General features: G+C 42.5%; 3 protein-coding genes across 5 annotated transcripts in view; all 3 read left to right on the top strand.

Annotated features, from left to right (window-relative positions):
- The window catches only part of LOC117546086 (vacuolar protein 8-like), a 61,808-nt gene that overhangs the window by 11,106 nt on the left and 28,194 nt on the right, over positions 1-22,508 (top strand). For all 3 annotated transcript variants that reach the window (XM_034216174.1, XM_034216175.1, XM_034216173.1), the window contains one exon: positions 83-344. The gene's annotated coding sequence lies outside the window, so the exon portion shown is untranslated. The remainder of the gene's footprint in view (positions 1-82; positions 345-22,508) is intronic.
- On the top strand, positions 321-21,449 carry LOC117546092 (nuclear factor 7, ovary-like). The gene is made up of 3 exons (XM_034216180.1): positions 321-336; positions 12,649-12,918; positions 18,715-21,449. The coding sequence occupies exon 3, from the start codon at positions 19,027-19,029 to the stop codon at positions 20,452-20,454; it is 1,428 nt and encodes a 475-aa protein (XP_034072071.1). The 5' UTR covers positions 321-336; positions 12,649-12,918; positions 18,715-19,026; the 3' UTR covers positions 20,455-21,449.
- Positions 710-21,449, top strand: LOC117546096 (nuclear factor 7, ovary-like). Its single transcript, XM_034216183.1, has 2 exons — positions 710-2,051; positions 20,701-21,449. Exon 1 carries the CDS (start codon positions 1,031-1,033, stop codon positions 1,790-1,792), a length of 762 nt encoding a protein of 253 aa, XP_034072074.1. The 5' UTR covers positions 710-1,030; the 3' UTR covers positions 1,793-2,051; positions 20,701-21,449.

Genomic DNA, 22,508 nt, shown 5'->3' with positions numbered 1-22,508 from the left:
TTTTATATATGAGCATTTTCCTTTTCATCCTACGTTGTTGTTTTTTTAAACGTGTTAAATTGTATGTGTTTTTCTTCAACAGATACCTGGACAAAGTCACCGTCCTGAACTGAATACCAAAGGACATTTCCCTCTGAAAGACATCCTGACTCCATCTGCTGGTGAATAAATGACATAGCAGCATTTCCTGATGTTGATCATTCACCCTGTGACGGAGGTGAGAGAAAACGAAAGTGGATTTAGACATTGTTGAACAGCGCTGAGACGCCATTACAGGGTGTGAGATTTCTGCTCGGAGACACGTTTGGAGTATATGTGGGGAGAAGTGGAGAGACTGTAAGTTGGTGAGTCCTGCTCTAGAAATAACTTTAATACCAAATGGCTGAGAAAACCGCTCTTGTTGAAAGTTTCCTGAGCTGCCATGTGTGTTCAGAGACTTTCAGAGATCCTGTGTCTCTGGGCTGTAACCACAGCTTCTGTTCGAGCTGCCTGCAGACATTCTGGGAACAAAGTAAGAACAAAAACTGTCCCATTTGTAAAAGAAAGTCCTACAAAGATCCTGTGGTGAACTTTGGACTGAAGGAACTGTCTGACTCCTTTGCTGAGAGACAGAAAGCTGGATCATCTGAGACAGAGAAAGGAGAGAAGAAGGTGGAGGTGGTGTGTAGTAAACATCCAGAAGAGCCTAGATTGTTCTGTATGGATGAAGAGAGAGCTGTGTGTCCTGTCTGTGAGTTTTCTCTCCACCAGGGTCACAAGGTGGTTCCTGTAGAACAAGCAGTCAGTGAGCTGAAGGACCTGCTGAAATCTGACTTAGAGTCTCTGCAGGACAAGAGGGACAAATACAAAGGAGTGGAGACAACATACAAGGAAGTGATTCAAGTGTCCGAGAAGCAGCTGCTGTCCACAGAGAGGCAGATCAGAGCAGAGTTCATCAAGCTCCATCAGTTCCTGAAAGAGGAAGAGGAGTCCAGACTGGCAGCTCTGAGGGAGGAAGAGGAGCAGAAAGGGAAAGACTATCAGCAGAGAGATGAAGAGCATTCAGGAGCACATCTCCTCTCTGTCACACAGTATCTCTGCTGTTGAAGAAGAGCTGCAGAAACTCAACGTGCCCTTCCTCAGCAGTTATAAAGCCACTCAGAGCAGAGCCAGAGTCCAGAGCTCACTGTCAGACCCACAGCTGCTCTCAGGAGCGCTGACAGATGTGGCCAAACACCTGGGCAACCTGTCCTTCAGAGTCTGGGAGAAGATGAAGGACCAGGTCCACTTCAGTCCTGTCCTTCTGGACCCAAACACTGCATACAGCTGGCTCTCTCTGTCTGATGATCTGATCAGTGTGAGACATGGAGACAAAGTTCAGCAGCTTCCTGATAATCCAGAGAGATGCACTCAGTATGCTACTGTTCTGGGCTCTGAGGGCTTCAGCTCAGGGAAACACAGCTGGGAGGTGGAGGTGGGAGATCATCCTCACTGGATTATAGGTTTGACTAAAGAGTCAGTTGACAGGAAGGGAGAGATACCAGGTGCCTCTCCAAAATATGGAATCTGGTGTTTAGCACATAGCAGTGGAAGATACACTAATGGTGATGGTGAGACTGTCAGAGTGGAGAAGAATCCCCAGAGGATCAGAGTCCAGCTGGACTATGACAGGGGGGAGGTGTGCTTCTACGACCCTGAACACATGACTCCCATCTGCACTCACAGAGACACTTTCACTGAGAAACTCTTCCCATGGTTCAGTATTGGAGAAGCTGGTGATGCTAAAACTGCTGATATCAAAATCTGTGAGTGAGATTCCTCTGTGATGCTCAGGAGTGTTGGTTCAGACTTTATTCTGACTTCACTCTCCGTCTACATCTCTTTGGAACATTCAAGAACATAATCAACAGATGATGAGATATTAATCTTTGCATGACATTTTTACGCATTATAATCAAAGAGTCAGTCAAAGACAAACAAACAACTTGATTGTTTATTGAGTTTATTTTGCATCAAACTTTATTACAGTGTGTTTATAGTTTTCATTTGACTCATTTAATGATCGATGAATGATTGATCTAGTTTCGAGTCAAACATCACGTTATAGCAGTATACGTTATCAGTTTAACTTTTTTATATCTTTGGGTCTTTTGATGAATTATTTTGAGATATGTTGTTTTACTGCAGGGAGCAAGTCATTTAATACATTTATTTGAATTCATTATTTCATTCTTACAATGTTCTTTCGTGACATTTTCAGTCCTCGATAGATGGACAATAACATTTATGGTAATTGAAAATATCAATTTCTAATCAACCTAGAGGGAATAACAGCTGTGTATAATTAAGTGTAGTATTTGTAAAGCTGCTTCAGATATCTTGTGATTAAATAACCAGCTGTTTAATTCAGAAATGTGTCTGAGGTTGATTTCTGTTTCTTTGGTACATCTGTCAAAAAGCCATGTGACAAATTACAGAGACTATAAATGATGAAAGACAATTGTTCAACAAACCTTTACAATAAAAAATAAATAATCTGAATATCGTAATGATCTAATCTCTTCTTATTTGTTGCATTGCATCTCTTCATACATCTGTTCTAACCTTTACATTCATAGACGCCAAACTCATGAAATCTGTTTGCTTGTGTGAAGTCATGTGACGGATGAACCTGCTGTAAACAAAGAAGCTCCCACCCTGATGAAGGACACTCAGCAGAAAACATGTGAGGGGTAAAGCATGGCATACTGGAGCTGTGCAACGTGTTTGGTTTGATGGAGTTGTTTTGATTCTCTCTTAGAAACTGTCAGGAGTCACATTCACATTATACAACTCCACTGCAGCATTATAACAAATACAAAGTAGCTTCAACACTAAAAATAGTAATGCATTACAATCATTTCCTGCAAAATACGTCTTTAACCCTCGTGTTGTGTTCGACAGCTGTTACCGTTCATGGTGGTCGGGGTCCATTTTGACCCATGATTTATTTCAGTCCAAAACACACACAAAAAATGACTATCATCCAATATTGCTTTAACTACATCATAACTAACTTATTATGCATTCATAACCGCACAATCCTGATGTAATTTAATGTTATGGCCCCAAAACACATTACACCACATATTGCACACGTGCATGTGTGTTCAGGTTCAAGTGTTAGTGTACATATTCTTTGAGAAAGGTGGAGTTCCCGTGGGGGGAGGGGGGCAGAGGGAGGGGAGACCAGGTGCATGTTGCGAACAATTATTGTTACAGTTGATGAAGGGGGGGAGGGGTGTCTGAAGTCAAAGATGAATCTTGATTGGGCCAAATTTGACCTCCAGTCACCCAAAACAATGCTGCTGGGTCTCCCCAGACCCCAACACCAAATTATACACTTTTTTTTTTAGAGACCTTCAGACTTGGCTAAAATTGTCAAAATCAGTTTTGTAGTGTTTATATATCTGCTGTGGAGCTCATGAAGCTTTGTTCCGGTAAAAAAAACTAGAGCGTAGTTATTATATAATTCTAGCTTGAAACGGGTCACGGGAGACCCGAACACAACATAAGGGTTAATCACTTTGATAATTTGTCTTAATTTACTTCAAACCCAAATGATCCAGTTGTTGATCAGCTGTGTTATTTAAGGTGTAATAAAACAGCCTCATTGAAGAGGACATACTGAGGGTTTATACACATAGATGACGGACTGTCTGAATGATTTGCTCTGTAGGAGAGTCTTCACTCAAGATGTACTACTTTCACTATAACATGTATTCATTGTGTAACCTCCAGTCTTCAAGGAGAACATGTACAAATGTGCAAAATGTGCTCCACATCATAATATGTGATTGCATGGTCACGTCTCACTTCCCGTAAACACCACAAGATGAAGACAAAGTCAAGATGTGTTTAACTGCTGGATCATTTTGAACACTGAACATGTCATTTCTTTCACTTATTCACATGAATATTATTGTTTCATGCACAGGTTGATCAATAGCTATCTTTATTTTAATACATATCCTTCATAGAAACACCATCCTGTTTGACAGACATACTGTATGTCCAGGGAACCTAAGAAATGAATCTCTGCTGTGGCTATCGTTGTGGCTTCATCAGGCACAAAGTGGTCAAATCCTCTCCAACACATTCTTCAGATTGCATTATATCTTAGACACGAGTCTTTCAGCTCTTCACAGTCCAACTGTTGTTTTGAGCTGCTATCATGAAACCTGGTTGTACAACTTATTAACAGAGCACTTTATAAATACTTTTTGCAACAATCTTTTCATGTTCTGTGATCTCATTCCTTCCTTTGTTAACCGGAGTTAGAGAACAACTCAGCTGCTACAAACCTACTTACAGGGCAACATAAGTATCTGTATGAGTGCAGTTTGTCTTTCCTCATGACAAACACTTTACACCACAAACATTTACTGTTAAAATACAAATCAGTGTCAGCTCCTGCACGTTCTCTTGAAGCACCGCCTCCATGAAGTAATCTCTGTTTAATGAGCCAATTAGGCTTTCCCCTCTCATCCTGAACAGGTCACCCTCCGGTCAAACGTCCGAGGAAGGCTGAAGATGGGAACTCCCTCTTGAAGTGTGCTGGTGACCTTCTGATGTGACCACTCAAGCTCTGCTATCTCCTCAGTGTAAAATAATTGTTGATCTAATTCCTTTATTCATCACTATAAACATAAAAGTATATTCAAACATTAGAGTCTATACATGTTCTGATCATAATCTCTTGATGTTAGGACACATGTAAGTACGCCTTGTTTACATATCTCTCCCTGTGTCAGATTTTTCTCTCCAAAACATAGTCACGTGACGTAGACGTGAAGAAGTGTGGGCCCACAGCTGAGAGGAGATACAGAAAGACTGGCCCAGTGTCCTCTGCCATGGCGGGGAGATAGAAAGTCTTCAGGTTCAAATCAGAGACAGTGATCATACGGCTGTCTTGCCTCTTTAGATTAAGAAGTGTATTGCTTGCCCTGTCTACATCTGTCTGCGTTTGACACTGTTGACCACAACATATTACTAGACCGACTAGAAAACTGGGTGGGACTTTCGGAAACAGTTCTAAATTGGTTTGAATCCTACTTAAAGGACAGAGAATACTTTGTTTCTATAGGTAAATACACATCTGAGTTGACAAATATGACATGTGGGGTTCCTCAAGGCTCCATCTTGGGGCCTCTTCTCTTTAACATCTACATGCTACCACTGGCTCAGATAATGAAAAACAACTAAATAAGTTACCATAGCTATGCAGATGACACGCAAATGTACGTAACAATTTCACCAGGAGACTATGCTCCAATTCAAACACTGAGTAAGTGCATTGAACAAATCAATGACTGGATGTGTCAGAACTTTCTCCAATTAAACAAAGATAAAACTGAGGTAATGGTTTTTGGAGCCAAGTCAGAACGTATAAAAGTTAGCGCTGAGCTTCAGTCTGCAATGTTCAAAACAACAGATAAAGCCAGAAATCTAGGTGAAGTCATGGACTCTGACCTGAGTTTCAACAGTCACATTAAAACAGTTACTAAATCAGCCTACTATCACCTAAAGAACATATCTAGGATTAAAAGACTAATGTCACAGCAGGATTTGGAAAAACTTGTCAATGCTTTTATCTTCAGTAGACTGGACTACTGCAATGGTGTCTTCACAGGTCTCACTAATAAATATATTAGAAAGCTGCAGCTGATTCAGAACGCCGCTACTCGAGTCCTCACTAACAGGGCTGGCCTGGCCCGTAGCACTGGCGTTATAGATGTTCGCCTAGGGCGCCAGATCTGTGGGGGCTCTGCGCTGGTAGAAAAACATTTTTGACCATTGGCGCTCATCCTAATTTTCGGCCTTGATGTAACAATATTCATAATTAAGTAAATGTAACACCCTTTTCATCCCGGTTACACTTTTCATTTGCCCTGTACGATGGGCGCTGTAAGTGATGAAAATGGGGGATGTTGGCTTATCTGGTGCCCCTAGCTCACAGCCAAAGTGCGAGTGAGCGTGGGAGAAAGGGAGGGTGCACCGGTACCAGCGCTGTTGTTATTAGAATCTGGTGCTAGCTGCTCTAACGGATATAAGAAGAAGATGTTTCTACAATAATGTGGAGGGAGAGTCCTCTCCAGTCAGACTGAGAGGCTGATAACTACAGCTCAGTGAGGTAAAGGACTCTCAGTGTTTAGATAGTTCACTTTAGTCTAAGTTGTCTCAGTGGGTCTCAAACGTTTTGATCACAATTTATGTAAAAAATATTTCCAAGGCACTCCTTTATAATTATTGGGATAAAAAGGTTTGAAATCATTTCAATGTATACTATAGGACAGTAAACCAAAAATATCGTTTTAAACTGGAGAGATAAAAAAATATACACGAATAAATAAATGTTAATAGGTCAAATAAGATATGAAAGAACAACAAAATAAAATAAGTTACATTTATTTGTTATTGGCTATGGTAGGTTATTGGTTATGTTCACCTACTTATTTGATTATTAAAATGTAAACCGATCTTTTTTATATGGGTGTTTAGAGTTGTACCCCCTAGATCAGTGTTTCTCAAACTTTTTCATTCCAAGGACCACTTAACCAATAAAAAAACACTCGCGGACCACCTAACTCCACAAATATCAAAAAACACATCGTTTTTCTAGAACAGATTACAAATCGCCTGAAAATGGTACAAACAAGTGGCAACATGTGTGATGAAGGTGTTGCGCTGGGCTATATCATGTAATCGAAAGTGAAACTTAACCTCGCTCCATTGCGGAGATATTCCCGCGAGAGTGCGGAAAACTTAAATGTATTTATTTATTTCAAATGTGAAATGTTACCAATATACTCGCGGACCACTAGGGGGCGCTCACGGACCACCAGTGGTCCGCGGACCACACTTTGAGAAGCACTGCCCTAGATCTAGTAGTAATCCTGCTCAAAGTGCACCAGATTGAAGCATTTTACTTTAAAATGTTCAAAAAATTCTTCCCGGGGGATTATACCCCCGGACCCCTCTAGGATGTGACGTCCACCCCCCATTCCATTGTGTGTTCCTTGGATACTCTATTGATCTTTATATGTTATATTGTACGATTCTCTGGCTTTGGCGCCAGCTCAAATTACATTTACATTTGGAAAGAGAGAGGCAGTGTTTCGGCATTGATGATGGAATATAACGTAAATGTTTATCCCCTCTTCTCCTTGTGAAAGATCCAACAATTGTCATGATTCTTGTGTTATGTCACGTTTTAGTTTTGTATGTCTTGTTATGGGTGTGTTTCTGTTCTCTCTGTCATGTTTTCCTCCTTGTGTATTGTCTGGTCCCTCTCCCTGGGTTTTTCCTCCCTGTCGTTAGTTTCCCTGGTGTGTCTAATTGTTTGATTGTGTTCACCTGTGGCCCTTGTGTTTCTCCTTCCCTGCCCGGCTGTTTCTCGTCTGGTGATTACCCCTCCCTGTATTTAGTCTGGTCTCTTCCTGTGTTCAGCGTTGGTGCTTCTTTTGTTTGTGACCTAGTTCACCGTAAAGTGTTTTGTTTGTTTCCATGTGATATGTTCGATAAGAGCCCTTGAAATTTGAAGTATTATCAGTATTATCTGCGTTTGGGGTCCTACCTGCTTCACTCCGCGTATCAGAAAGCACCAACCAAGAAATGGACCCAGCGGATTTTCAGGAGTTTGAGATGGATCTGTTCGATCTAGACTCTTCTCTACAATGTTATCATGCTGAGTGGAAAGGAACTTCTTCTAGAAAGGACAAAGAGGCTATTCTCGAGAAGGCACGAATGGAGGTGGCCGAAATGCCTTGGTTGAGGAGTTCGTTGCCGGAGTGGTTACAGCTTTTCACAAGTTGTCCTGAGGATTGGTCCGACGCTTCTAACCCTTTCCTCGGATCCGACTACGGTCCTGTTGGAGGTCCACGGAGTCTCCAAAGAGCCTCTAGGAGACGCAGGGCCAGGATTCCAGCCCGTGCTCCAACAGCCATGATTCCGGTGTGGGATTCCCGGCCTGCTAGCCCCAGGCATGCTAGCTCCCTGGCTCCCAATAGACCTATCGCTAAGCCACGCCCCCTTTGAAAACTCGGACAAACAAAGCCGACCGTGAATGACTGTTGACAATGGCCGCGGGGGGAGTTCAAGTTAAAATAACATTAAAATAGAAGCAATAGCTAATAAAAGCAACAGCAGATGAAAGTTAACAGTTAAAAGCAAGAGTAAAAAGGTAGCCATGTATTTCTTTATATAAAATATCTAATCTTGTTGCCTGTCGTGTGTAGTGGTGACTGTTGTGTAACCATTGAAATGATAATATGATGTTGAATGTTATCAGTGGTGGTCACTACATTAAATCTATAACTGTCCTTGTTGGTCATCATTTTCACTGTTATGCACCTGGCTGACTGTAACGTTACCTTTTTTTGGGTGAGGGTCTGTGTATTTTCGGAGCAGCACACACGAGAGCCCGGATGGGATCTGGATATTCCAGAGTTGGCTTCCCATCTCTGAAGTGCTTTGAGGTGAAAAGACAGTTCGCAAAAGTTAGCTAAAAACACCAGCTAACTAGCGAGGACGAAAAGTCAGACAGCAAACGTTGATGTTGATAACACTGTAGCTAGTTAGCTGGCTAACAAGTTGGCAGCTAACGTTAGCTAGCTGGGCTGGATATACGCTAGCTAGTTGGCAGTCAAAGTCAATCGTTAGCAAACTAATAGTTTGGTCTACGTTTCTAATACATGCCGTCAAATACTATGTCTTTATGAATTGACCTTACCTTTGAGCAAACATAAGTGTCCTTGGTAATTGTCTTCACATTCAGTTGTGTATGTGGTCGACGACACAGCATAATCCACCGCTTGCATTTGTCGAGTTTTCTTTTGGGCTTCGGAAAAGGTACGAAATATACTCCTCCATCCAGTCTTTCAGGGTACCTGGTGTCCAAATTACAGGTACCCCACGCACAGCCTTTCACCATCAGATATTCGCTAGATAATAAACATAGAAACTGAACTCTTCACAGTGGTTTCGATCACAGACGTCTGGTTTTGGTTTGATGCGCCCGGCTTTTCTGGTGATGTCCGAGTTTTCTGCCAAGAGGGATTTTCGCTGTGATATGATTGGACAAATTATATTTGGGGCGTGGTTTAGCGATAGGTCTATTCCCAACCTGGCACCATACGCCTTGGTGGGTTCCGCCTACACTCAACCCGTGCTTCTGCTCCAGTTCCTGCTCCTGTCCAGGAGTTGTATTCCGGAACTCGGCTGGCTTATGGAGGTCCACGGAGTATTCAGGCGGCTGCTAAGAGGAGTCGTCGCAAGGCCAGGCTAGCAGCCGGAGCAGCCACAATTCCGACTCCAGTACAAGCCCCAACAGCCATGGTTCCAGCTCCAGTGCCGGACCCAGCAGCCATGCCTCCATGCTCCAGTACCGGCCCACGCAGCTTTGCGTCCATACTGGATTACCTGGCGTACACAGCCAGGGTCCAGGCTTCCACACCGGACCTTACAGTCATGTTTCCGGCTCCAGAACCGGACCTTACAGCCATGTTTCCGGCTCCTGAACCGGACCTTACAGCCATGTTTCCGGCTCCAAAACCGGACCTTACAGCCATAATTCTGGCTTCAGTACCGGCCCCAGTAGCCATGGTCCCGACTCCCAGTTTCGGCTCCAGGACTGGCGTACCGGCCAACGCCAGCTCCCCGAGGCCTGTCGGTTGTACCGGCCGACTCCAGCACCTTGTCTCCTGCTGACTCCCCAGCCGACGCCAGCTCCCCGAGTCTTGTCGGCGTACCGGCCGACTCCGGCACCTCGTCTCCTGTTGACTCCCCAGCCGACGCCAGCTCCCCGAGTCTTGTCGGTGTACCGGCCGACTCCAGCACCTCGTCTCCTGCTGGCTCCCCAGCCTATGCCAGCTCCCCGAGTCTTGTCGGCGTACCGGCCGACTCCGGCACCTCGGCTCCTGCTGGCTCTCCAGCCGACGCCAACTCCATGTCTTGTCCCGTTGGAGGTCCCGCAGACTACTCTTCTGCCGGGGGTCCTGCCAACCCTATGTCCTGAGCCGTTGGAGGTCCCGCAGACTACTCTTCTGCTGGGGGTCCTGCCAACTCCATGTCTTGTGTCGTTGGAGGTCCCGCAGACTGCTCTTCTGCCGGTGGTCCAGCCAACCCCATGTCCTGTGTCGTTGGAGGTCCCGCAGACTACTCTTCTGCCGGGGGTCCTGCCAACCCTATGTCCCGTGTCGTTGGAGGTCCCGCAGACTACTCTTCTGCCGGGGGGGGGTCCTGGAATCCTGGAATCTTGCCGACACCTGTCCCATCGGCTCCGGATACTGTCCGGTCGACACCGGCTCCTGCCCGGCCTCCGGAGCTGTCCGGTCTTCGCCCTCGAGCCCGGTCCCCTGAGTTCGCCCGCTGTGGGCTTCGCCCCTCCTCGAACTCTGCCTTGCCCCCGGGCCGTCCGCCCGAGACCCCTTCCTCGAACTCGGCCTTGCCCCCAGGCCGTCCGCCCGAGACCCCTTCCTCGAACTCTGCCTTGCCCCCGGGCCGTCCGCCCGAGACCCCCTTCCTCGAAACTCTGCCTTGCCCCCGGGCCCGTCCGCCCGAGACCCCTTCCTCGAACTCTGCCTTGCCCCCGGCCGTCCGCCCGAGACCCCTTCCTCGAACTCTGCCTTGCCCCCGGGCCGTCCGCCCGAGACCCCTTCCTCGAACTCTGCCTTGCCCCCGGGCCGTCCGCCCGAGACCCCCTCTTCGAACTCTGCCTCGCCTTGGGCTGTCAGCCAAGAAGCCTAGTCTGGTCTCTTCCTGTGTTCAGTGTTGGTGCTTCTTTTGTTTGTGACCTAGTTCACCGTAGAGTGTTTTGTTTGTTTCCATGTGATATGTTCGATAAGAGCCCTTGAAATAAAGGTATTATCAGTATTATCTGCGTTTGGGTCCTACCTGCTTCACTCCGCGTATCAACAATCTTTCAGGGTCAGACATCATGTCGGTTACCTGCAAGTTTCTTTGATTCTTATTACAATGCTCATTAAGATATTCCTTTACATTGAGGAGAAGACACCACTATGGTCCCCAAGCTCTCAGTAATAACACAACTATTCTCCATAAAGTCCTCAAGATGTTGAAGGGTCAAACTGAAACTTGTAGACAATGTTGGTTATGGAGGGACGAGGGGACCTCAAAGAAAGGTCAGTTCTCATCAACCAAATATCTGCTGCCTGAAGGAACTCTTCACAGTGGACGCTAGAACCAAAGTGACGGGGGACGAATGGTGTAGTGAGGCTCTCTTATATTCATTAAAGTAGTAAAAAGTACAATTTCAGAATAATATATGTTATAGTTCAGGTCCAAACTAAAGACTTATTTAAGTCTTGATTATGTTTTATATCGCTTATCTGCGAAGTAACTTAAGGTGTTAAATAAATGTAGTGGAGTAAAAGTACAATATTTACCTCTGAATTGTGGTGAGGTAAAAGTACAAAGTAGCAGAAAATGGAGATACTCTCGTAAAGTACACAAACCTCAGAATTGTAGCTTAGTACAGTACTTGAGTAAATGTACTTAGTTACTTTACACCACTGATAATATCAATGCAAAAACAAAATGTCACCTTAACTCATGTCATTAGTCAGTGCATGGTCTGGTAAAGGAACTTATCAGATGGTGATGGGGGACCCAGCTGCAGCATCCTGGTTGTGAAATACTTCATGTTGTTTGCATCAGTTCCAGTAACACGGTGGAGGGAGATTGTAGTGATGGGACTCTGCGTTGATGTAGCAGCTGGTTTAGGTCCGGATCTCTGGGATGTTGTGACCTCTGGAGTGGAGCTGCTGGGTGAGGATCTTCATGTTGACCCAGTGGTTTGACCCAGGAGAGCGGAGCAGCCGGTGTCAGCGGTCTCACCTGGATCATCCTGAAGTGAAGCTGGAACCATAAAACAAGGAGGAGGTTCAGTGGAGACAGGTTTCATCAGGAGGGTTTCATGTTTCCTGTTGATGTTCTGCTGCTGATGCAAAAGAGTTCACTGTTAAAGTAGTTCAATGTGAGAGGAGGTTAAAGACGGTTGGACCTGTTGGTCTGTTTAAGCTGCTCTTCATGAATCATCCACCAGAGGGCAGAGTGTGAGAGTGACTGCTAGTTTCCTCTGTCACTTCAAATAACTGCATCAGGTCACATCAGGTGAGGTGAGTTGGTGTCAGGTTGAAAAGTGTCGCCATGTTTGTATAATGTTAAATACACGAGTTATTTAAACATCATGTCATCCAGGAATAAAGCAAGATTATACATCTATGATTTCAAGGATATGTTAGATCATGATGAATGGATACCTTTATAATATATGGACACATCTGTTTTATTTCTTGATATCTTTAATAATAACTTGTGTTTATTAATAATGTGTTTCTTTAACAATATCAGTAGATTTTATTTGAAAGGAACATGAAGACGTGAGGCAGGATAAAAGTTGAAGGAAACTCATGTGACAGCGGTTGAAAGAAAATGATGATGAAAAACAGCCTGTTGATATGTTCCACCCTACTTCGACTCAAATACAACAACCATTTCCTTCTTGAATGCATTTGATGAGCTTTTAGATTTTGACGATATAAAACACCAAGAAAGATGAGCTTTAAAAGAAAAAGAATGTATTTAACCTCTTGTGTTTGTCTTCAACAGATACCTGGACAAAGTCATCGTCCTGAACTGAAACCAAAGAGCATTTCCCTCTGAAAGACATCCTGACTCCATCTGCTGGTGAATACATGACATTACTGCATTCCTGCTGTTGATCATTCATCCTGTGACGGAGGTGAGAGAAAACCAGAGACTGTATAAAGGAGGACACCAAAGAAGATTTAGAGATTGTTGAAGACGCCATCAGAGGAGGTGAGATCTCTGCTGGGAAACACACACTTGGAGAGAATAAAGAAGAGAAGTGGAGAGACTGTGAGTTGCTGAGTGCTGAAATATCTTTATGTTTCTTTTAACTACATCAACAGATTTGAATTGAAATAAACAATTTGATTTCCGGCAGGATGGAGGTTAATTAATTAAACTAAGATAATGAGACATCTGTATTTTCTTTAAAGAATTTGAGGCTAAATACATTTAACTTTCATTTCCTCAAAATCCTGTTTTTTAAAAACCTTTTACTCTCCTATTTATACATTCTAAATATATGTAAGACATTAACTGAACATGCGTTGTTTCAAAAACAACTAGATCATTATTTATTTTGCAGGGGTTTGTCTCTAAAAAGGAAATCCAAAAAGTGTTGAAATGAACTCACCCTTGATACCAAGGAGAGGGTGAAGATATAATCACATGAATAAATGAGAGTGAAAACGTGTCAGGAAGAAAAACACATACACTCGAGTTGATAGACTTTAGACTATATCAGGATTATGATTTCTACATTAACTGAGATAAATGTTCAACATACAATGAAGTTTGCTCTCATGCTTTGAAGAAATATTCACAAAATGAATTGAACATATTTGAGCCACTTTGACTTTTATTGACCGATAAAACACGATAAACAAATGAAAACTGAACAACAGCTCTGGTTCCTAACAATTCACATGGAGAGAGTTTATCTTTAGTTTCCACCCGTCTCATTGAAGGTCCCGCCCTCCCCGGCCTTTGCAGTCTCACTTGGTGTTCAGCTCCTCCCATTGGTTATCTCAGTCTCCACCTGTCTCATTGAAGGTCCCGCCCTCCCCGGCCTTTGCAGTCTCACTTGGTGTTCAGCTCCTCCCATTGGTTATCTCAGTCTCCACCTGTCTCCTTTAAGGTCCCGCCCTCCCTAGCGGATAGATCATGTGACTTCATTATGATGAATGTCCTCTAAATCCACACAACTGCAGGCCGTGAAGGAAGGAGAAAGCACAAGGCCCATTTTTATTTAGTAATCATATTATTAGAATTATTTCAGTTTAAATTGTTGAAAAAGCTCGACTCTTTATTGTAGTTTTAAAAAGGACATATTATTCTCATTTCACGTATTTGGATGTTGTGCTTTTACTGTGACATGTTTAAATGCTCTAATGTTCAATAAGTGCTATATTTGTCTCTCACTGCCATCGATTCTCCTTCCATTGGAATGAAGATATAACAATGAGAGTTTTTTAATTTCTAATCTTTTATCAGTTGTAAGAGTTTGGTGGAGCTGATAATTTATTCCGGCAAATTACTCAGACCTACTAATTAACCTAACAGAAGTTATTGAGTGTATGTAAGTTTACTGCTTGGCTCAGATCCACCAACAAGCTCTCACCTCTATTAACTCCTGAAGAACCAGGTTCAATTAACTGCTGTGTCAATTCAGACAACTCTCTTAAATCTGTTGAAGCGATCCCGAAGGATTTTGATATCAGTAAAGGAGATGTGGCCCTACCTAAGTGTGAGTGTGGCAGTGTGCAATCTTACCTTTGAAGCAGGAGAGGAGGGCGCAGATGTCTTTTAAGTTGTCCCAGTCCAAAATGTGGGATCAGTTTATTTGAAGAAAAATAGGTCCAAACTAATACAGGGGTTTTTACCTTCTCTCTCTTTACAACATTATAATCATACTAAACCTATCATGCTGTGATCATGTTCAAATATGAAACTTAATTCACAGTTTTACATTCATTACATTAAATTGTAATTTCAACTGCCCAATTCAGTTGTGATTTTTAAATCTCCTGATAGAATTTAGAGGCATTTCCTCATAAAAGACCGGTGATAATAAAAAGTACATTCAAACTTTCATTCACCAAATTAATTCACATCAATTCCAAACCTATGTTTTCCGTCACAGGTGCCGGGAATAACATTCACAAACACATATGATCACACATATGATGTTTGTCAATTTAAAAGATAATTTTGCAAGTTAAAAAATAAAAATGTGTCGTAAAACTGTGAAGAAACACTTTGTGTGAAACCGCTCAATGAACTACATCTCCCTTCTCGCACCACACACCAAGACGGCCGTCACGTTGAAACATTTCACTCCTTTCTCTCAGAATGAGGCGGAAAGTATTAAAAGAGGTGACAATCACTCCAAGTCTGGGCACGTTGAGAGCAACACACTCTCACTCCCTAAGCGTCCAATAACGACGTTTGGTCAGTGTCCGTGGCGTCCAGTTGTGACGCTCCTAGGCTCCTTCAGCTTCATAAAGTGACGCAAATAGCTTTCAACTGATTGCAATGTATTCCCATCTGCGGCGGGATTTGACGCTCATGGAAGCACGGCATTCGTTTGTGTCGGCTGCCCTTAAAGGCAATGTGAGCGTCCATTCCCATTGGATAACGGAGAATTGTACACCCGGAAGTAAGTATTCCCCTTACTGTCGATTGATTTTACAGTGATATCTGCACTACTCATCGACTAAAAAACACCAGATTATCCTTGTTAATTACACAACATTGATTGGTTTAAATTGTGTGCAATGCTTTTGTATTTTTCCCCTTCGATTCGGAGAAACAAATATTTTTTCGGAGTAAAGGATGGCAGAAGACACTACACTACCCAGAATCCCCAGCTATCGTTTGGACTACACCATGTGCTCTGTTTGACAAACCCGTTTTTTTCACCATTCATTCCAATGGCTGGCGTCTATGTCACGTGATCTTCAAATTTCTCCCTGCAGAAAAATAAAACATGGCCGAACTTCGTTTTATTCTCGGTGGAAAATGCCTATTTTAAAGTTAGTTTGGCCATTAAAATGCGTTTTGATATAATTTGATGCGAGAAATATGAGTTGTTATTTCAGATTATGTGTGCAGTGGATGTACATGATCTTTAGTTTGCTAATTATTACGAAGATTACTTCAGGAAATCGCGACGTTTTCATTGTTACCAAGGTGGTTGCTAGGGACGCTGCTATCGATATTATTTCTGTTATGTTGTGTAACTGTTTAATGGTGTTATCTTTATTGCTACCCCCTTCCCCGTCAATGTGTAGTGTTGGTCCACAGCGAAAACACGTTATTTCCCCCTGTGCAATTCCAGTCTCACATCTCACAGCACATCGTCATTAACAAATTCCGGAAACAGACCGAAAACATTTAAAAAAAATACAATAATACTTTATTCCGAGTGTGCTTGATTTTCTCTTTGAAAGTCATCACATAACGGCATGGTAATACACGGTTCGGCTGCATTAAATATTACATATCTGCCGTAGTTCTGTATTTATAGAGCCCTGATGAGAAGACTTCTAGACAAACATGAGGAACTGAAAACGTGACGTGGATCATAAATATATCAGCCATTAAACAACATCTTACATTTCTTTTCACACAATACGTCTCCTTGCAGTATCAACACTAATTCGGCTGACTTTTATATTTGATCCAATTGGTAGATAGGCTGTATTTACACCATAAAGGTGCACAGCTGATATAAAGGGACACCTAGTGGTTAAAGCATGTTATTGAATTTCATTATTTTTATTATTAGATATTAATAGGATCCCTATAAAGTATATTAATTACTCGTTATTCTCTACTAATAGTTCACTAAAGACTGTATATAATTACTATTTTGCACATCCCTTTCAATATTTCAAGATTTTCTAAGGTTTATTGACATATCATATAGGCCTACACAACTATGGTGTAGTTCTGCATTGAATGAAAAACTTGGGTCGCAGGTTCCTCAATAGTGCATTACAAGACATCTATCAATATCTGTGCATACCTCCAGCAATGTTAACTATGTTGAAGCACTTATTTTAACTGATATTATACATAATGTATTATACTCTTATAAGATGTATGTAGATATTTCATCTCCGACCTTGTCAGGTATTGAACAATCAATACATAAAGAACACAGAATTGTTAAATATAAAACACAGAATTTGTGTGATTATACTAAATGATTTACAAATAAACACCACTGCATATTTAACTGTTACACCTGCTGATGTAACGCAAATGTTTCCAACCTGGGATCAATAAATGATATCTTATCTTAAGCTGATCGATGGCTACTGCCATATTTGCAAAATTTGCCTCTGAACCTTGACAAGTGCATGTTTCAGGCTTATCAATTAATGTAATGTAATGTTATCAATTAACAACAGGAGGGGTCACAAACATAAGACCAGCTGTTAAATAAAGCTCTTCTGACCTTAGCTGGCATGTGTGTATATGTATATTAATGCTGCCCATTATGGGCACAAGCCATTTTCACCCATTTATTAATTATATGTTTTAAATGTGAGTGTTTCCTACCCCCTAAACCTCCAGGGATGTACACAGTTTAATACTGGCAACTTCTTATTATGGGAAATACGAAAACGTCTTTTAAAACTACAACTCCCAGTAGAGACGTGCCATAGATAGAACATGTTGCGAAACAGAATAGCCAGCATGTGTAGTTCTGGGGACGGGGTGGGGGAGGGGGGGACGCGGTGGACCCGTTCAAATCCAGTTTTGGACAGTCTGCAGTGGTTCCCATTTCAAGTGCTGTTCGAGGCTCGGCGTAACCCTCGGAGCACACTCACCAATCACAGAGCTTGAGGACTATCACGGGGTTTGTGAAACAGAGCACATGGTGTAGTCCAAACGATAGCTGGGGATTCTGGGTAGTGTAGTGTCTTCTGCCATCCTTTACTCCGAAAAAATATTTGTTTCTCCGAATCGAAGGGGAAAAATACAAAAGCATTGCACACAATTTAAACCAATCAATGTTGTGTAATTAACAAGGATAATCTGGTGTTTTTTAGTCGATGAGTAGTGCAGATATCACTGTAAAATCAATCGACAGTAAGGGGAATACTTACTTCCGGGTGTACAATTCTCCGTTATCCAATGGGAATGGACGCTCACATTGCCTTTAAGGGCAGCCGACACAAACGAATGCCGTGCTTCCATGAGCGTCAAATCCCGCCGCAGATGGGAATCCATTGCAATCAGTTGAAAGCTATTTGCGTCACTTTATGACGCTGAAGGAGCCTAGGAGCGTCACATCTGGACGCCACGGACACTGACCAAACGTCGTTATTGGACGCTTAGGGAGTGAGAGTGTGTTGTTGAGAGCTGTACATACACACAAGGGGAGTTAGTCGGTTCCTAAGAGCCAGCATGCGGGACCGGGACTCTGGGATTTGTAGTCTTTCTAGTTGCGTATTTTTCATAGTCTTATATTTCAACAGTTTTACGACAAACTGAGACTTTTTTGACACGGAAATTATTTTTTAAGATTGACAAACATCATCTGTGTAATTCGTGGCACAATTCAAACGGGATCGAAAGATAATCTTTCTCTCTACATTGACTTCAATACATACTTTTTCTGAAATAAGGTCCCATGGGGCGGAAGCAGATGGGCGGGACTTCGCCTCTCTATATGAATATGTGATGCCTGGTGCCACGCCATGTACTGTTCCTTACTTGGTATTCTTAAATGTTAAAAACGTATCAAATCCTACAATGTAGTTGAAAAGTTGTGCATGCATAAGTGAGTTTTGTAAGTGAATAATCTTTGGGGGAAGGAAGGAACATGAAGACGTGAGGCAGGATGAAAGTTGAAGGAAACTCACGTGACAGCGGTTGAAAGAAAATGATGTCAAACTGGTTTGACTGAACAGCCTGTTGATATGTTCCACCCTACTTCGACTCAAATACAACAACCATTTCCTTCTTGAATGCATTTGATGAGCTTTTAGATTTTGACGATATAAAACACCAAGAAAGATGAGCTTTAAAATAAAAAGAATGTATTTAACCTCTTGTGTTTGTCTTCAACAGATACCTGGACAAAGTCATCGTCCTGAACTGAAACCAAAGAGCATTTCCCTCTGAAAGACATCCTGACTCCATCTGCTGGTGAATACATGACATTACTGCATTCCTGCTGTTGATCATTCATCCTGTGACGGAGGTGAGAGAAAACCAGAGACTGTGTAAAGGAGGACACCAAAGAAGATTTAGAGATTGTTGAAGACGCCATCAGAGGAGGTGAGATCTCTGCTGGGAAACACACACTTGGAGAGAATAAAGAAGAGAAGTGGAGAGACTGTGAGTTGGTGAGTCCTGCTCTAGAAATAACTTTAATACCAAATGGCTGAGAAAATCGCTCTTGTTGAAAGTTTCCTGAGCTGCCATGTTTGTTCAGAGACTTTCAGAGATCCTGTGTCTCTGGGCTGTAACCACAGCTTCTGTTCGAGCTGCCTGCAGACATTCTGGGGACAAAGTAAGAACACAAACTGTCCCATTTGTAAAATAAAGTCCTACAAAGATCTTGTGGTGAACTTTGGACTGAAGGAACTGTCTGACTCCTTTGCTGAGAGACAGAAAGCTGGATCATCTGAGACAGAGAAAGGAGAGAAGAAGGTGCAGGTGGTGTGTAGTAAACATCCAGAAGAGCCTAGATTGTTCTGTATGGATGAAGAGAGAGCTGTGTGTCCTGTCTGTGAGTTTTCTCTCCACCAGGGTCACAAGGTGGTTCCTGTAGAACAAGCAGTCAGTGAGCTGAAGGACCTGCTGACATCTGACTTAGAGTCTCTGCAGGACAAGAGGGACAAATACAAAGGAGTGGAGACAACATACAAGGAAGTGATTCAAGTGTCCGAGAAGCAGCTGCTGTCCACAGAGAGGCTGATCAGAGCAGAGTTCATCAAGCTCCATCAGTTCCTGAAAGAGGAAGAGGAGTCCAGACTGGCAGCTCTGAGGGAGGAAGAGGAGCAGAAAGGGAAGACTATCAGCAGAGAGATGAAGAGCATTCAGGAGCACATCTCCTCTCTGTCACACAGTATCTCTGCTGTTGAAGAAGAGCTGCAGAAACTCAACGTGCCCTTCCTCAGCAGTTATAAAGCCACTCAGAGCAGAGCCAGAGTCCAGAGCTCACTGTCAGACCCACAGCTGCTCTCAGGAGCGCTGACAGATGTGGCCAAACACCTGGGCAACCTGTCCTTCAGAGTCTGGGAGAAGATGAAGGACCAGGTCCACTTCAGTCCTGTCCTTCTGGACCCAAACACTGCTCACAGATGGCTCTCTCTGTCTGATGATCTGACCAGTGTGAGACATGGAGACAAAGTTCAGCAGCTTCCTGATAATCCAGAGAGATACACTGAGTATGCTACTGTTCTGGGCTCTGAGGGCTTCAGCTCAGGGAAACACAGCTGGGAGGTGGAGGTGGGAGATCATCCTGACTGGAATATAGGTTTGACTAAAGAGTCAGCTGACAGGAAGGGAGAGATACCAGATGCCTCTCCAAAATATGGAATCTGGTGTTTATGGCATGGCGATGGAGGATACTCTAATGGTGCTAGTGAGACTGTCAGAGTGGAGAAGAATCCCCAGAGGATCAGAGTCCAGCTGGACTATGACAGGGGGGAGGTGTGCTTCTACGACCCTGAACACATGACTCCCATCTGCACTCTCAGAGACACTTTCACTGAGAAACTCTTCCCATGGTTCAGTATTGGAGAAGCTGGTGATGCTAAAACTGCTGATATCAAAATCTGTCGACGTGAGATTCCTCTGTGATGCTCAGGAGTGTTGGTTCAGACTTTATTCTGACTTCACTCTCCGTCTACATCTCTTTGGAACATTCAAGAAAATAATCAACAGATGATGAGATATTAATCTTTGCATGACATTTTTACGCATTATAATCAAAGAGTCAGTCAAAGACAAACAAACAACTTGATTGTTTATTGAGTTTATTTTGCATCAAACTTTATTACAGTGTGTTTATAGTTTTCATTTGACTCATTTAATGATCGATGAGAGTTCACATTTTTAATCCAAGAATCTTTAAATGGATGAATTTATTTTCTGTTTTTCTTTGTAATGGATGAAATGAGAATGTTTGATTAAGTTTTGTGTGAATTCTTGAAGAAATGTAAGAAGTCTGTATATCGTGCTGAAACTTCATGACATCAACCAAACTAAGAATCAAAGCTGTCAGTTCTCCTTTGATCTAGTTTCGAGTCAAACATCACGTTATAGCAGTATACGTTATCAGTTTAACTTCTAACTTCTCTTTCACTCGACCTCTCCTACTCCCAACTCTATGTCAGTAGAAGAGCTGGTCTGTTGCCTGTGTTATTAAAGTGACCGTTTACCGAACCCTTTGTGTACATTGCTAAGCTAATTTGACCTGTCTCGAGGACACGCTTTGTTTAGGAGTGAGAAACCCTCTTTTTGTTTGAACCTGTTCTTTTTGTTTACTGATAAGAGTAGGTGAGACGCCTGTACTTTATTCCTTTTGGTTAGGCAAGTTTTAGAAAAATGTTATTGCTGCGCCTAGGTTCCCCTAGACCTGGGCCTAACATACATTTCTAATTCACCTAAAGGTAATTATAGCTGTACAAGTAAGTGTAGTATTTGTAGATATCTTGTGTTTAAATAAGCAGCAGTTTAATTCAGAAATGTGTCGATGAGGTTGTTTCTTCACGTACATCTGTCAAATAGCCATGTGACAAATTACAGAGAATATAAATGATGACAATTGTACAAAAATAAATAATCGTAATGATCTAATCTCTTCTTATTTGTTGCATTGCATCTCTTCAAACATCTGTTTTAACCTTTACATTCATAGATGCCAAACTCATGAAATCTGTTTGCTTGTGTGAAGTCATGTGACGGATGAACCTGCTGTAAACAAAGAAGCTCCCACCCTGATGAAGGACACTCAGCAGAAAACATGTGAGGGGTAAAGCATGGCATACTGGAGCTGTGCAACGTGTCTGATTTGATGGAGTTGTTTTGATTCTTGTTAGGGATTTGTAGGGATAACTGGTCCGCTTTTCAAATCTCCGCGCGTTCCTATGAAGCTGGTTATAATACAGGAAGGAATCCATATCTACAAAGTAACCGTTAACAATAATCTACTTTAATGGCAATATGACAATGCAATACAATCATTACAATACAACATGATATATTACAGTTATATTGCAATGCTTAAGGAGTAATGCCGGCTTACTCCTGCACTCGTTCGCATACTGCAGAGCTACTTTCACCCGAGGGCAGCATGTGAAGAAGAGGCCGAACGCCAGGGATCCACCGGATATATACCAGAGTAAGAAGGAGGGGTTTGGTGTTAGGTCAGCTGGTCATCTTTTCAGGTCATCTCATTGGGAGACACAACGCAGCAGGAAACGCAGCAGGAAACCAAACAGGCTCACTTTCCAACAAAAGGTCTCAAGGCCTGCATACCTACACCTCCCCCACAGAGCTATAAAACCCTGTTTACTCCAACCAGCCCAGAATGTTTATAGCCATTTGTAGTCCTTACATTTATGAAAGGATAAAACAGAGAAATCAATATAAAACACAAACACAGGTATTGTTTGAACAGTATTCACTTAACTGCTACTGTTGATAACCACCAGAGAAACCCAAGGGACCTCTCTTAACATAGCTCGTTCTAAGTTGAATGCAAATCAGGACATGCTCTCACCTTCCCCCATCTTCCTTTGTCCTCAAAAACACATGTCAACAGGCCCCATATCCAGCTCACAGTTTTATCCAAATTATTCCCATTTTAAGCTTATCCATAGTTTGCTAACATGAAATACAAATATAACTCT

This window comes from Gymnodraco acuticeps, unplaced genomic scaffold (genome assembly GCF_902827175.1).
Source record: "Gymnodraco acuticeps unplaced genomic scaffold, fGymAcu1.1, whole genome shotgun sequence".
NCBI lineage: Eukaryota > Metazoa > Chordata > Actinopteri > Perciformes > Bathydraconidae > Gymnodraco > Gymnodraco acuticeps.
The sequence above is the reverse complement of the archived record's forward strand: the minus strand, read 5'-3'. Positions and strand labels throughout refer to the sequence as shown.

What these genes read in the sequence shown, in the direction of transcription:
- LOC117546096 (XM_034216183.1), top strand. Translation starts at nt 1,031, where the DNA reads ATGAAGAGCATTCAGGAGCACATCTCCTCTCTGTCACACAGTATCTCT.
- LOC117546092 (XM_034216180.1), top strand. Translation starts at nt 19,027, where the DNA reads ATGGCTGAGAAAATCGCTCTTGTTGAAAGTTTCCTGAGCTGCCATGTT.